The sequence below is a fragment of the Lemur catta genome, chromosome 2 (assembly GCF_020740605.2).
Source record: "Lemur catta isolate mLemCat1 chromosome 2, mLemCat1.pri, whole genome shotgun sequence".
Classification (NCBI taxonomy): domain Eukaryota; kingdom Metazoa; phylum Chordata; class Mammalia; order Primates; family Lemuridae; genus Lemur; species Lemur catta.
Window position 1 is genome coordinate 85,469,506 of NC_059129.1, and position 15,766 is coordinate 85,485,271.

Below are 15,766 nucleotides of genomic sequence, written 5' to 3' on the forward strand. Positions count from 1 at the left end.
TGCAATTTTTCTCTTTGAAAAGACAGACTCACAGCTATCAATAATCTTTAGAAATAGCCAAAATGAAACAACCTTACAAACTTAGCTAAAGAAACAAGGCCAGCATTCCATTTTCACAAATCTCAATAAGCTTGCAGAAGAAGATAAAGACTATTAAAATATTTTTAAACATTACCAGTTTTAACCTTTCTTTTCTCCTTTTGCCAAAGGAAGCACTTGACCCGGGTTCTGATTCCTTTTTTCCATCCTCATCCTCATCTTCATCTTCATCATCCTCAAAACACCAATCTGGTAATAGAGGTGGGGGTGGTGCTTCCTCTATATCACCATAGCGACGAAAAAGTTCCTTCAAATAATCACCCTTATAGATTCCTGGTGGTCTGGCTTGGGCAAAAGTAGCAACTGCTGCTTCAATACTACAGGAAACAAACACCATGCAATGTCCTCACTATTCTACATTTATGCAGACTTACCAAAACTCACTGCTTCTATTCAGGGCACCATATAAAGTATACTAGAGGTTTATAAAATGGACAAGTCACAGTCCTCACCCTCAAGGCATTCAATCTATTAAGGCACAAATTCATTCTGAAACAGTTTTAATATAAGGTACACTGAAAATTCCTAAACTCTAAAAGTAAATTGCTATGAGTGTATAATAAAGACCTCGGTAGTGTCTGAAGAATTTAAAGTCTTGAAGGTTGAGTTCTGAATGTAAGGGAAAACAGCATTCAGGGAAATGTGAATAGCAATGTGAACAAAAGTAAAAGCACGTTGGTTTTACAAGAACTTCCAACAGACTCAGGCACTTAGGAGTACAGGTCATCAGAGAAAAGCTAAGTATAGGCTGAGTCAGACATAGGAGCCTGGGGTTACTGTGTTGAGCATCTGAATAACCAGAGCTAGAAAGTATAGGCAATAGCGAACCTCTGAAGATACATACTCGAGAATGTACAATCAGATGTGTACTTCAGCTGATTACATTCAAAAAAGTATCAACTGTGTGAAAGCCTTTGTAAACATAAATGATGACCTTCTAGTATTCCATGGTATGCATAAAAAATAAAACAAAACAGATAAACAAATAATGACCTTCAATCAGTCAACAAGAAAATTCAGTTAGTAATATCGCATTCTCTTAGGAATGTCAGGAAACTAAGGGTCTAATCTCTCAGGATCTAAAAACACACTTCTCAAATAACAAGTGCTCAATAAAGACATACTGCCTGGTTTAAGTGGAGTAGCTCTGTCCCAAAAATACTTCCTTCATATAGCATTGTGAGCTTTTCCTAGTACTCAACAGCTATAAAAAAGATACTACAGGTTGAGTATACCTAAACCAAAAATATAAAACCCTTAGGGTAGAGAGAATAGAATGAAAATAATAAATGAAATTAAAAAAACAAAACTACTCAAAAATGTAAAATCCAAAATGTTCCAAAATCCAAAACTTTTTGAGCATGAACGTGACACACAAAGGAAATAGTAACTGGAGCATTTCAGATTTTGGATTTTCAGATTACGGATGCTAAACCGGTAAGTATATTCCAAATTCCAGGGGGAAAAAATCTGAAATCTGAAACACTTCTGCTCCCAAGCATTTCAGATAAGGATGCTCAACTTGTACTAACAAGGAAAAGAACAACAATAGTAACTTCCAAAGCCGAATACAAATACAAAATATTGTAAGAACCTATCTCTGATAACACTATAAGGTATGAAAAAAAATCTGGAAAGTAAATATACAGTTTATGGGACTCACAAGCACTCGAAGTGCTACTTAGTACAAAACACCAGGTTACAGTAGTCTAATGATTATTATATCTAAAATGAAAACCATTACAAATTATATTCACCATGAGTTCACCAAAAACTTCACAATATAAAATTCTACAACTAAAATATCAATAAAATTTTTATTATAAGATACAAATACCTCCAATCCATTTTCTCCACCAAAAAGGCACATATGAGGAAACCAGTGCGATTGAAACCATGGGTACAGTGAACACCTGGAAAACAAATTAGTTTTTGTTTAAAATTAATAAATCACTTCAGAGGCCACATTTTACTTTAAAATTCCAACCTGCAATCAAAACATTTCAGTCATTTTATAAAATTCCAACCTGCAATCAAAACATTTCAGTCATTTTATAAAATAACTACATTTTAAAAAACCTTGAAATACCACTTCTTATAACTTAATAATTTGTCAGCTTAAATTGCTTAGAATGTAATTTATAGCTATAAGTTTATTTATTTGTTTATTTATTTTGGAGACACAGTCTCACTCTGTTGCCCGGGCTAGAGTGCCGTGGCGTCAGCCTAGCTCACAGCAACCTCAAACTCCTGGGCTCAAGCAATCCTCCTGCCTCAGCCTCCCAAGTAGTTGGGACTACAGGCATGCGCCACCATGCCCGGCTAATTTTTTCTATATATATTTTTAGTTGTCCAGATAATTCCTTTCTATTTTTGAGATGGAGTCTCACTCTTGCTCAGACTGGTCTCGAACCCCTGATCTCAAGCAATCCTCCCGCCTCGGCCTCCCAGAGTGCTAGGATTATTTATAGGCATGAGCCACCACACCTGGCCTATAGCTATAAGTTTAAAAATAATATATTGATTTATTGGTTAAAAACTATCTCTACTGTCTAAAGATTTCTCTTAAAAGTAAAAGATTCCAAGCATTTCATCAAACGTACAACTCAAAAGGACACAGACACACACAGACACCTCTGATCTATGAACTTTGAAGAAATTTTTCCAGTATTCCTCTTATGATCAATAGCACACATGTGCAAGACAGTCAAATCATATTTTTAAAACTCCAGAAACTAGAACAAAGCCAATAAACTATTAGAAACATAAACTCTGGAGGTGGATACTAATTGAATGTAATCAAAGAAAGCAGCTACAGAAAATAATTAACTGATGGATTTACAGTACAATAAAAATAAATGCTCTGAATCTTGGTTGTGATTTCACCAGTGTCTACATCTGTCAAAACTCAAATGAATGGCCAGGTGTGGTAGCTCATACTTGTAATTCTAGCACTCTGGGGGGCCAAGGCAGGAGGAGCACTTGAGCTCAGGAGTTCAAGACCAGCCCGAGCAAGAGTGAGACTCCATCCCTACTAAAGATAGTAAAAATTAGCCAAGTGTGGTGGTGCACACCCGTTGTCTCAGCTACTCAGGAGGCTGAGACAAGAGGATCGCTTGAGACCAGGAGTTTGAGGTTGCTGTGAGCTAGGCTGACACTACAGCACTCAGGTTTGGACATGCTAAGTTTAAGATTTTTATGGGACTTTAAAATATTTGGAAATAATGGTAAAGAGCTTCAATGAGAAGTCTGACAGGTGCTATAGATTCAAGGATAATCAGCATAGACTCAACTACAGAAGGGTTCTGTGATATAGATAAGATCACTGAGAATGAGTACATAAAATAAAAATATTAGGGGTGGAATCTGAGGAAAAGCAACCTTTCAACAATAAGGGAGAAAAAAAGAAACATAAAAGACAACTGAGAATGAACTTCCATGAGCTTAAGAGAACAAAAAATATAAAGGGTCATGTACCCTAAGAAAAGAGGAATTTTCAAGATAGGAGTATTCAACTGTTTAAATGTCACATAATTATTAGAACTGAAAGTCACTATTTGATTAAGAGTACTGAGCAAGGACTCCAGACAGCAATGAAGTGAAAAGGAATAAATGGATTCAACAGAAGAAAAGTGCGGGTTTTCTTTTGTTTTGTTTTGGAGGGGGGGTGGATTATGTAACAAGAGATGCTTAGGTATGTTTACAAGCTCAGGTCAAGGACCTAGTTAAATCACAAAGGTTGACAATAATAGAAATGATATAACTGAAATGAAGTTTCTGAAGGAGAGAGATGAAAAATACAGAGATCAGCCTTGAACAGAAAGACACTCCTTAAAAATAAATAGCTGTGACCATGAAATTCTATAAATCCCATTATCTCCATTCCTTTGTAAGAAAGGGTGCTTCAAAAAAGTCACACAAAGATGTGAGCTGTCAACAGATTTTTGTATTCATGTTTCTCAACCCAACATGTAAATTTCTTTTCTACCTTATATTTTAGAACAATTCAAGCAATATTTCAACCTTAGATAATGTTTCTCACGTAAACCAGTTTTTGCTCCAATTTTCACTCTCACAAGATTAACAAAATATTTTTACAAATAGGAAATGTAGGAATAATTGTCAATGAAGTAATATGTCCTGTGAAGATACATAATCTAAGAAAGAACTATTCTTTTAATATTCTTTACTATGCAAACATATAGTTTTAGTCTTATTGTTCAATTATGCTTCAAAACATTAATAGATGAGTGAATTTTTAAAGTAAAATAGGGTTATAAACTTACAAAACCCTCATCAAAACAAATCTGTATCCATCATTGTGGGAGGCTGAGGCAGGACTACTTGAGGCCAGGAGTTTGAGACTTGCCTGGGCAACATAGTGAGACCTCTCTCTACAGAAAATTTTAAAAATTAGCCAGGCATGATGGCACACATCTGTAGTCCCAGCTACTTGGGAGGCTGAGGCAGTAAGATCACTTGAGCTGAAGGAGTTTAAGGCTGCAGTGAGCTATGATCACACCACTGCACTCCCACCTGGGCGACAGAGCAAGACCTTATCTCAACAAACAAACAAAAAAAAAATCTCTATAGAAAAATTTGGAAGATTATGTATTTGATGTAAAAAAATCCATTAAGCATATTAGAAGCTTAAATATGTCTTCAGTGTTAAAAAAAAAAAAAAAGCATTTTTTGGTTTTCTTCATTTCATTGCAAGAATGAGTCCATCTAGTGGCAAGTAAACCACGGTTTATAACTAAAGATTAGTTCACTATTAACTATTTCAAGGCAATTTCTATTCAAATTTATCTTCATTTTCTAGGTAAACTAATAGAGCAAAATAAATTTATATGGCATTTACAGTCAAATTAGAAACAAACTCCCCAACAAAAGGAGAGAAAGATGAACTATAGCTATACAAATGTACATGGCTAAATATATAATATAAATTAGAAAGGGGTAGTTTATAAAGGGCTGGTGGCAAATCTCTTTAAATAAAGCCTAGTCTCAACATACACCATCTCCTTTCTATCTTACTAGCCAGATAAATTTTTACGATTAAAAAATGTATCTGGTAAGTCTAAATCAGTGGTTCTTGACCAGGGGCAATTTTGTCCTCCACAGGACACTTGGCAATGTCTGGAGACAATTTTAATTGTCAAAATTTGTGGGGTGCCACTAGTATCTAATGAGTAGACGCCAAGGATGCTGTTATATACTCTACAATGCAAGGATAACCTCTCAAAGAATTATCTAGTCTAGAATGTCAATAGTGCTGAGGATGAAACAATAAGTGATACATCTAAAGGAGAAACAAAAATGATAAGAACAGAAAAGGAAACTAACAATTGCTAAGAACCTATAAGCAAAGTATCTGAAATATTTTTACTTAACCAAAAGAAATGCTTTTTATCAAAATAAACATGTGCTACTCATGAAAATACATAGTGACAAATCTGTCACATGTATGTATTAATATAACTGGAAACACCTAAAATAATTACAAGCATTAGCTAAGCCATCTATCTGTTATACATGGCCCACCACTTGCCAAGAAATCAGTCGTTTCTCTTTTAACACAAAACTGATGCTTAAATTTCTCTAGTCCACAAAATTCTTACTCTCAAAATAGTTTATTTCTATACATGCAAACAAATGCACACCAGCTCCATAATCTCTTATTTGTAATTATAATTTCAAAAAAGCTTTGAAAAAAATAAAGTTTCTTGGTAATCATTTAAGGACAAAACCTGACCTGAACTGATGTGATGTTATTTACAGTCTACTTTTCCTACTCAGTGTGAATTAATATTCATATGTTTAACTGCAGAAATGTTATTGTGTTTAATTATGGGATGCTTTCTAACACCCAGATTATCTCTAAATACTCTTTTCCACTAAAAGGAACCAGGCTCCTTGGAGAAATAACTTAAGTCTGGAAAACATCTTTTGCCAGAAAACAATCAAACCACCAAAGACTACTGGGGTGATATCAAAAAGATATCAAAAGCAACTTAAAGGAGTTCCCAATGGCCTAGGAAGGAGCAATCTAGATGTCAGAATAAATATTAGCTGTAACTGATATAAGTACATCAACTATATAAAAAGTTATGAGTCCACAGATACTCCAAAAGAAATTATATCAGTCACAACCAGAGATTACTAAGATACCAACTCAGTATTCTGAAAATGGAGAAATAACAGAAAAGAATCAAATATTTAACCTGCTTTTCCAATCCAAACTATGTTTCAGGATAACCAAATTGTTGAGAAGGAATAGTTCTTTGCTAACGAATAATTCTAGCTATTTTGGCTAATATATGAAGACATTAAACAATGTGAACCTTTTGCAACCCCTAATGAAATATTGCACCTAGGCAACAATCATCAATGGACACTAAATCATTAAGTAAAAAATAAAATGGAGAACTTTATAACAGAGAAAACAAGCTGCCACCACTTGAACCCAACTTATTCATCTTAGTATCACTAAAAGTGAGACAATCAGACATGTGCTTCCTGATGTGGTGTGAAAGAAAGTACACAATACCAACTATGAAGTATTCTTGCCTAAAACCCTAAAAGTGAATCTAATTACATTTCTAGATTTAAGTACCAATTTACAAGACATACAGGAGATAAGGGAACAAGTTAACTGATACCATGAGGAACCAATCAGATAAATCCAGAATGTAGAACACTTTACAGAAAAATGACCTGGTTTCTCCAACAAATTCATGGCATTAAAAAAAAAGAGAGGCCGGGCATGGTGGCGCATGCCTGTAGTCCCAGCGACTTGGGAGGCTGAGGCAGAAGGATTGCTTGAGCCCAGGAGTTAGAGGTTGCTGTGAGCGAGGCTGACACCACAGCAATCTAGCCAGGGTAAAAGAGTGAGACTCTGGCCGGCATGGTGGCTCACGCCTGTAATCCTAGCACTCTGGGAGGCCGAGGTGGGTGGATCGTTTGAGCTCAGGAGTTCGAAACCAGCCTGAGCAAGAGTGAGACCCCGCCTCTACTAAAAATAGAAAGAAATTATACGGACAGCTAAAAATATATATAGAAAAATTAGCCGGGCATGGTAGCACATGCCTGTAGTCCCTCCTACTCAGGAGGCTGAGGCAGGAGGATTGCTTGAGCCCAGGAGTTTGAGGTTGCTGTGACCTAGGCTGATGTGATGCCATGGCACTCACTCTAGCCCGGGCAACAGAGTGAGACTCTATCTCAAAAAAACAAAGAGAGCAAGACTCTGTCTCCAAAAAAAAAAAAAAGAGAGAGAGATAAAATCAGAGAGACTTAAGAGACATAACAACAAAATGCAATATGTGGATATTGTTGGATCTTGGTTTGAAAAACAAACTTTAAAAAGACATTTTTTAGATAACTGAGAAATCTAAAAATTAGATGACATTAAGGAATTTGGAACTATTTTTTTAGTATAATTATTGCATGGTGATTAAATTACAATCAAAGGTCTTATCAGAAATGCATTCTGAAACATTTCTAGTAAATGATATCTGTGATTTGCTCTAAAATACAGTTTGAGGTCATGGAAATGCTAATTACACTGATTTGATCGTTACATATTACATACATGTATGGAAATATCACACTGTACCCCATAAATATGTACACTTCTTATGTGTCAATTAAAAATAATAATAAGAGCTAGGACAAGTGGCTTATGCCCATAGCCCCAGCTACTCAGGAGGCTGAGGTGGGAGGATCGCTTGAGCCCAGGAGTTCAAGTCCACCCTGGGAAACATAGCAAGACCTCATCTTTTAATTTTTTTTAATAATAATAAAAGCAATAATCAATGCAGTTGTTCTTCAGAATCCTCAGAGTATTGGTTCCAGGAGCCCCCTTAGATACCAAAATCCTCAGATAGTATTTGCACATAACCTAGACACATCCTCTCTACTTTAAATCATCTCCAGATTACTTATAATATCTTATATAACACAAATACTATGTTGTAAATAGTTGTTATAGTGTATTGGTTTTACTTTTTTCTGTGCTGATTGACAGTTTTCATACGTATTGGATTTTTTATTTGTATTTTTTTATTGTATTGTTTTTGTTAGGGTTTTCTTTCTAATGCTTTTCATCTGGATTCAAAGGGCTGACCATACTCCAAAAAAAAAAAAAAAAAAATTGTTAAGGGGACAGGGGAAAGATGACCAAAAAAAGCAACAAAATTATAATTAATGAATTTGGATGATGGATAAATGGGGTTTTATTTTACTATTCTCACTATTTGGGGTATGTCTGTAAATTTCCATAATTAAAAGAATTAGGGGGTACTACCCCAAGGGAGCTGGCATGTAGTAAAAATTGGAAGCATCTGGCCCCAAGGGTTTCCAATAAGGGACTGCGAAGCAGTAGTTCTTCCTAAAGATTAGAAAAGATATCAGGCTTCTGTGTGTTCAAGGACTTTAAATTTCTACTAGCCTATAGCATTAACCCACACCAATTATTAATATCAATTGATAACTGATTATAATCAATAGTTGATTCAGTTAACAATTACATCAACTAATTTAAAGACGATTGTTTTTTAGGCCGGGCACGCCTATAATCCTAGCACTCTGGGAGGCCAAGGTGGGAGAATCGATGGAGGTCTGGAGTTCGAGACCAGCAAGAGCGAGACCCCATCTCTACTAAAAAAATAGAAAGAAATTAGCTGGACAACTAAAAATATATAGAAAAAATTAGCCAGGCATGGTGGCACATGCCAGTAGTCCCAGCTACTCGGGAGGCTGAGACAGAAGGATTGCTTGAGCCCAGGAGTTTGAGGTTGCTGTGAGCTAGGCTTGATGCCACGGCACTCTAGCCCGGGCAACAGAATGACACTCTGTCTCCAAAAAATAAATAAATAAATAAAGACGATTTTTTAAAGAAAAAACCAGGATAGCTTTGAAAATAAATCTATCTAACTTTTGCCACTATTGAGGCTCAGAAATCAATACCCCAAAATATGGTACTTTACATGCTGAACTAAAGAAGCAACCCCAAGGTCTGACCTTCCCCCACCTTCTGTCTCTGAATCCCCTGTCCCTCCCCAAGCACAGAATCAAGTTGTTCTGAAGTTTCCTTATCTGCCCAGAGTTTGGACCCACCAAAAAAACCAATTACCTCTGGTCCCTTCCCTGAGTTTTCTTTAACTGAACTCATATCACAGGAGGAAAGACTGAAGTGTTGTCAGAAACACACCTGGACAGACTTTTGTCACAAACCATTAAGTCTGTTCTGTGGGCCCAACAGACATTGTCCCAGGTGGACTGCATGTTCTTCAAGTTCACTGAATCTCCCTGAACATCACTTACTAATCCCCTAAAATAATCCACACTTTCCCATCTCCTTTCCTCTAAGGATATATAAGCATCCATACCCCACTGCATGGTGGGGTAATCATTCGGTGATTCTTCCCTGTGCACACTAATAAATTTGTATATCTTTTCTCCTATTAATCTGCCTTTTGTCAGTTGATTTTCAGTGGACCTTTAGAGGATAAAGGGGAAGTTTTCCCTTGGCCCCTACATCACATCACAAATATTTACTATTGGTCACAATTATGCTTCAACAAGAACGTGTGCAAAGCTGATGAAAAATCCTTCTCTGAAACTATAAACAATAAAAAATTATAAATAAAAGCAGGCCAATATTTTCAGATCTTACGACTACTTCAATTTGATTCTTTAGTGCCCTCTGTGTAAAACGGTATTACCAGCAACCATTTCTAAGACCAGTTTCTGTTACTGTCTTCAGAGTATTACTACAATAAATGACAATTCACCCTGTGCCCCAAAACATGGCAGGTCCAAAGCAAATGCTTCTACAAATCCACATGAATAGAATCACTGCCAGCAATATAAAACAGATCTTACATAATAGAAAGTTCTATAATTTTTATAACCTGTAAAACCCTCAATTTGGAAATTTTTCCTATCAATTCTTCCAAGAATACAACTGTGTAATTTTTAACAAGGGTGGACTCATTTCTTAAACCTGGAGTATAAGTCTTTCTGAAATCTTGACATTTCAGATGTTAAGACTTCTTGACTGTCCTCCTTTGAATTCATCAAGTCAATTCAGCATTTGTCCCTACAATGCCTTATCAAACGAGAAAACAGTTTTGTGAATTGTTTTTAATTCTTCATATTGAAGCCTCAATACTATTTTAAGGTAGGTAACTGGTCATACACCTAAATATATGTGTATTTGTTATATATAGTCATGTGAATGTATAAATATATATACACATACACATCATTTAATACTATATTTCATATATACTCCCATACTATCATTCTGTTAAATAACAGTTGCATATTATACAATATAAATGATCTGCTTTTTTCAACTATATATGCTGATTCCAGGGTTTGGTTTGGTTTTTAACCAAAGAAGCTGTGATGAAATTCCTTTCACATAAATCTTTATGTCCATCTCCAACTACTACTTCCTTAAATTAAGTTCTTAGATGTGGTCTTGATGAGTCAAAGGGCATGAAAACTTTTAAGGATCTTAAGAAATATCACCAAATTGTCCCTTCAGAGAGGCTATACTAATTAACCCTAACAATGTATGAGTACATCCATTTTATCCAATCCTCGATACTAAAAGACGTAATTTTTAACATCTTTGCCAATTTGGTATGGGGGGGGCATAACAACACATTTTAATGTGTATGTCTTTATCAAATGAGAATAAAATTTTTTCTTCTTCCTTGGTTTCTTGTATTTCATATTTTATAAATTGCTCTTCAATTGTTTACCATATTTTCCTACTGAAAAATGCCTCCTTTACTTGTTGGTTTATAAGATATCTTTGTAAATAAGCATATTAACTTTTTATCTGCCACATATGCTGCAAATATTTTTCCCAATTTGTCAAATATCTTTTTGCCTTGTTTCTCTTATGTTTTATAATACAGAAATTTTTCACTTTTATATTGTCAATCTAGAAACCAGCATAGCAACTAATTAGAGAGCTGGACTTTAAAAACCTGGCTCAACCACTTGTTAGATGCATAACCATGGGCAAATTATTTGTCTGAGACTCAGTTTCCTTGTCTGTAAAGTGGAGATACCACCACATATCACATAGCGTTGTTATGAGGATTACCTTTACTCATTCATTGTTTCCCACTTTCGCTGGGCAAATAATAAGCATTTGTTAATATCAGTATTACCATTATAATTAATAGCCACCACATTGTAAACTTTGACAGTAGTTCTCAAATTTAGTGCATAAAAATCACCTGAGACCATTATTTTATATAAATCTAGATTCCTAGCCAGGAGCAGTGGCACATGCTTATTATAGTGCTAGCTACCTGGGAAGCCAAAGTGGGAGGATCACTTGAGGCCAAGAGTTCAAGACTGTAGTTCACTGTGAGCATGTCTGGGAATAGCTGCTGCACTCTAGCCTGGGCAACATAGCGAGACCCCCCCATCTCTTAAATACATATAAATATATAAACATAAATATATATTTTTACACCTAGATTCCTATTATGTAGAGCCAGGATGGGTCCCAAAACATTTCTAACAAGCACCCTCAGGTGATTCCCACTAGACTTACCTTTTATTGCTTTTACGTTACTGAATGAATACTATTTTCTCCTATATTCTTACAGCTCCTTTTTAAAATATTTAATCCATCTAAAATGTATTGATTATATGGTTGGCTAACTGTCTGAACACCATTTGTTGAATAATCACACTTTTCCCCTCTAATTTGAAAACATCTTCACCACTGGGAAAGTATCACTGTAGTTTTCATTGCTTTACCATATGTTTTAATGATTGGTAAAAAAAAAAAAAAAAAAATCTCCTTACCACTTCTGTTTTTCAAATTCTTCTTGCCCATAATCTTGCCTGTTTAATTAGCCAAACTATTTTTTTTCCATGTGCAATAAATATTGGAGGCAGAGGATTTTACATATTAACTTCATAGTAATTCTGCCAAAGTCTCATCAGGATTTTGCTTAGAATTACATTAAAAATTTGAAATTAATGTGGAAACAAGTCATGCCTCTCCATTTCCTCAAGGCTTCATTTTAATATTTAAAATATTTAATATTTTCTTCATAAAACCACCTACATTTCTTAATAACTTAATTCCTTGGTTACAATTCCTTGTACTTCTGTTATAGAAGAGAGAGAGGAGGAGGGAGAGGCAAAAAAAAAAAAAAAAAAAAGAAAGAAAAAAAGAAAAAAAAGAGAGAGAGAGTTTGGAGTGTGAATTCTCAACTCAGATTATTTAGGATCTAATACAAGCTCTAGCCTTTACTAGTTGTGTGAGTGACCTCAAGAAAGTCACTTAACCTTTTTGAGCCTCCGTGTCTTACCATAAAATAGGGTGATGGTAATATCTACCTGATACTGTTATAAGAAAATGAGATAATATACATGACATGGCTTACACAGAGACTAGCAAAGAGGAAATGTTTAATAAACGTTAGCCCATATTATTAACATTAATGAGATTACTGTCTAATTATATTTTTTAACTAGTTACTGTTTGTTTGCAGGAAAGTTCCTGTTTTCTTATATAAAAATATATCTCCTGAACTTCTTACTATTACTAATAGTTTTTCAGTTACTTCTCTGAATGGGGAAAAACATTAGCTACTTAAAACCAAATAATGAAGAAATCAAAAGAAAAAATATTTGATGACAAATAATTTTAAACATTACCAAAAATTTTAAAAGGCAAATGAATTAGAAAAATTTTCAAACAGTACATATAAGAAGTTAATTTATATCATCTAGCCCTCAGGAGAGAATTATTCAATGAACTGTGCTGAAACAAATAAATGGTTATATAGAAAACATTTAAATTTGATCAATTTAAACCATATACCAATATAAATACCAGAAGAACAAAGAATCAAAGTTAAAACCAAACCTTACAAATTCTAGACGACCAATCCTAGAAGCATTGTTTATAATAACAAAAAAACTGAAAATAACTCAAATGTCATCTTAAGTGTCATTTTAGGAAAATTTATTTATTATATTTATTGCTTCTTGTCTGCTCTCCCTCTCCCCACCTCCAGCCCACACTAGAATATAAGCTCCACAAGAGCAGGGGCTTTTATCCTGTTTTCTTCCCTGACATGTTTCAAGAGTCTATGCCTGGCACAGAACAGCAATCAATAAATATTTAATGAAGGAATTGTCCATCAACAAGAAAATATATAAACTGTAGTATATTCATATGACAGAATACCATACGGCAGCAAAAATGAACTACAGTTACAATACATTATCATGATTACCCTCAGAAATACTGAATGAAAAAAGTTTCAGAATAGATATGGTATAGTATGTAAAATTGTAAAACATAAACATGTAGTGTTTAAGGTAGAGTTTCCCAACAGTACACCTGAAAAGGGGCAATTAGGGCTTTATTCTGAAAAACATAAAAATTATGAAAATATATGTAACAACTCAGAAATGTTAGTTTCAACTTTAATAAACACTACTTGGTGAGTATTTAAAAGAGGAAAAAAATTCCATATCAACTCACTTGCAAAAAAGAGAAAAAAACTGTTCTGCAAAATAGAATATTCAACAGTTGTAAAGCCAAACATACCTATAAGTTCAGGTGGATTTCTTTCATTAAACCGCTCACACAGACGAATAAATGCTTCAGTATTCTCAGTTGTAGGGCATTCACCATGTCTAGTAATATGGAAAAAAAAAATTTTGAAAACAGAAGAGATCACAAATTTCAGTGAAAGGTTTCAATACTAAAGAGTCTTAATATATAACTTACCCTTTACACTGAAGTTTTATATATTTGATTCCCTCTTTTTCTATGTCATTTCTGTCATAGAACCTTGAAGTATTGGTCAAGTCCACCAGCAAGCCCATTTTAACCTTAAAAAAATTAAAATAAAAAAGGACAGATTTACCAGTAAATTAATTTGTTCCAAAACGAGTTGGCTAAATGGCAGTACTACACAGTTCATTCATCTACACTGAAGGAGATTTTCTGTTCACTGTACCACTGAACAATTGACAATAAAAGTACTGCTTATCCAACTCTTATTCAAGACTCTAGAACTTAGCAGGGATGAAATAAATGAACCCCCAAACTAATGAAGGAACTAATAAGCAAGCAGATTCCCCTCCCAACATCACAAAAGTCTACCCAATAAAGAAAACACTGCCTGTGTTTTCTTTTATTTAAGAGACAGAGTCTTGCCAAGTGGCCCAGGCTGGAGTGCAATAGTGCAATCGTAACTCACCGCAGCCTTGGACTACCAGGGTCAAGCAATCCTCCCACCTCAGCCGCAGCCTCCAGAGTAGCTAGGACTACAGGCATGCGCCACCATGCCTAGCTAATTTTTTTATTTATTATAAAGATTCTGTCTTGCTATGTTGCCCAGGCTGGTCTTGAACAACTGGCCGCCAAGTGATTCTCCCAACTCAGCCTTCCAAAGTGCCGGGACTGCAGGTGTGAGCTACCACACCCAGCCTGCCTGCGTTTTCTGCATCTACCTCTGCACCTATGTTTTATTAGATAAGAGGCTAGAGCAGGAATAGCATCTAACTGAAATACACCACAACTCAAGTTCTAGGCACACATCATACCAGCATTCCCAGTAGCCACTACCAATTACTATTAGTAACTATTGATTACATCATACCACATCCCAGGCTTAAAAGATGAGACAAGCTATTATGCCATACATATATCTATAGATTTATCTCCCCCTTCCTATTTGGTGAAGAACCATTCTATGTATTTTCTAAAAATATACTGAAGCCTAAAGTTATATTTTTTCAAAATAAGCAAGATTAAAAATAGAGACTCTTTAGTAAGAAGATAGCAATATGGGATAGCAATTTCCCTCGTCTCTTCTTAGATATCATGTTATAATATATAACATAAAAACAAGGTAAATGTTTTTTTTTAAAAAAAAAAAAACCCCAAACCTCATTTTCAGTGAAACTAACAGGAATATAAAATCCACACAATCATAAAAATGTCAAAGTTCTGCCAAAAAAAAATTAAGAACACTGCAGAACCTATGTGGGAAGGAACATAGGAAAATCAGACCCACGAGTTACAGATTTTAGAAAATGTCAACAAAAAAAATTTCCTATAAGAAAAGAGCTCACCCTAAAGTGGTAGACCTATCTCTCATCTACATAACAGCTAAGAAATCTGGAGAAAACTGGGCAGATTACAGTGAAGTAGAAACAATGCACGAGGGAAAATGTAATGACACACAAAAATAGTAAAAATGACCCTGTGTCAGTAAATCTTACAAAATGCCAACATAAATACACTCTATGAAGGAACCATCCAGGTAAATCAGTAAGGGACTAATTAAATAAATTATGGTACAGGTTGAGCATTCGTTACTTGAAATGTTTCGGACCAAAAGTGTTCCAAATTTCAGATTTTGAACATTTGCATTAAACTTACCAGTTAAGCATCACTAATCTGAAAATTCAAAATCTGAAATGCTCCAGTAAGCACTTCCTTTGAGTGTCATGTTGGTGCTCAAAAAGATTAAGATTTTGGAGCACTTCAGATTTTGGATTAGGGATACTCAACCTGTACATATATTAATGAAATACTATGAAGCTGTAAAAAAAAAAGAATGAAAAGTTCTTTATGTATTAATAGTACGTTCAAGATCTT

At 34.9% G+C, this 15,766-nt stretch overlaps 1 protein-coding gene across 2 annotated transcripts in view; it reads right to left on the minus strand.

Annotated features, from left to right (window-relative positions):
* Positions 1-15,766, minus strand: part of RNGTT (RNA guanylyltransferase and 5'-phosphatase) — a 270,915-nt gene that overhangs the window by 238,037 nt on the left and 17,112 nt on the right. For both annotated transcript variants that reach the window (XR_006733534.1, XM_045544004.1), the window contains exons 3-6: positions 13,886-13,989; positions 13,703-13,791; positions 1,937-2,012; positions 176-416 (exon numbers count right to left, since the gene is read on the minus strand). Coding sequence is in view for 1 of the 2 variants with exons in the window: in XM_045544004.1 (XP_045399960.1) it covers positions 176-416; positions 1,937-2,012; positions 13,703-13,791; positions 13,886-13,989 (510 nt within the window). In the remaining variant the exon portion in view is untranslated. The remainder of the gene's footprint in view (positions 1-175; positions 417-1,936; positions 2,013-13,702; positions 13,792-13,885; positions 13,990-15,766) is intronic.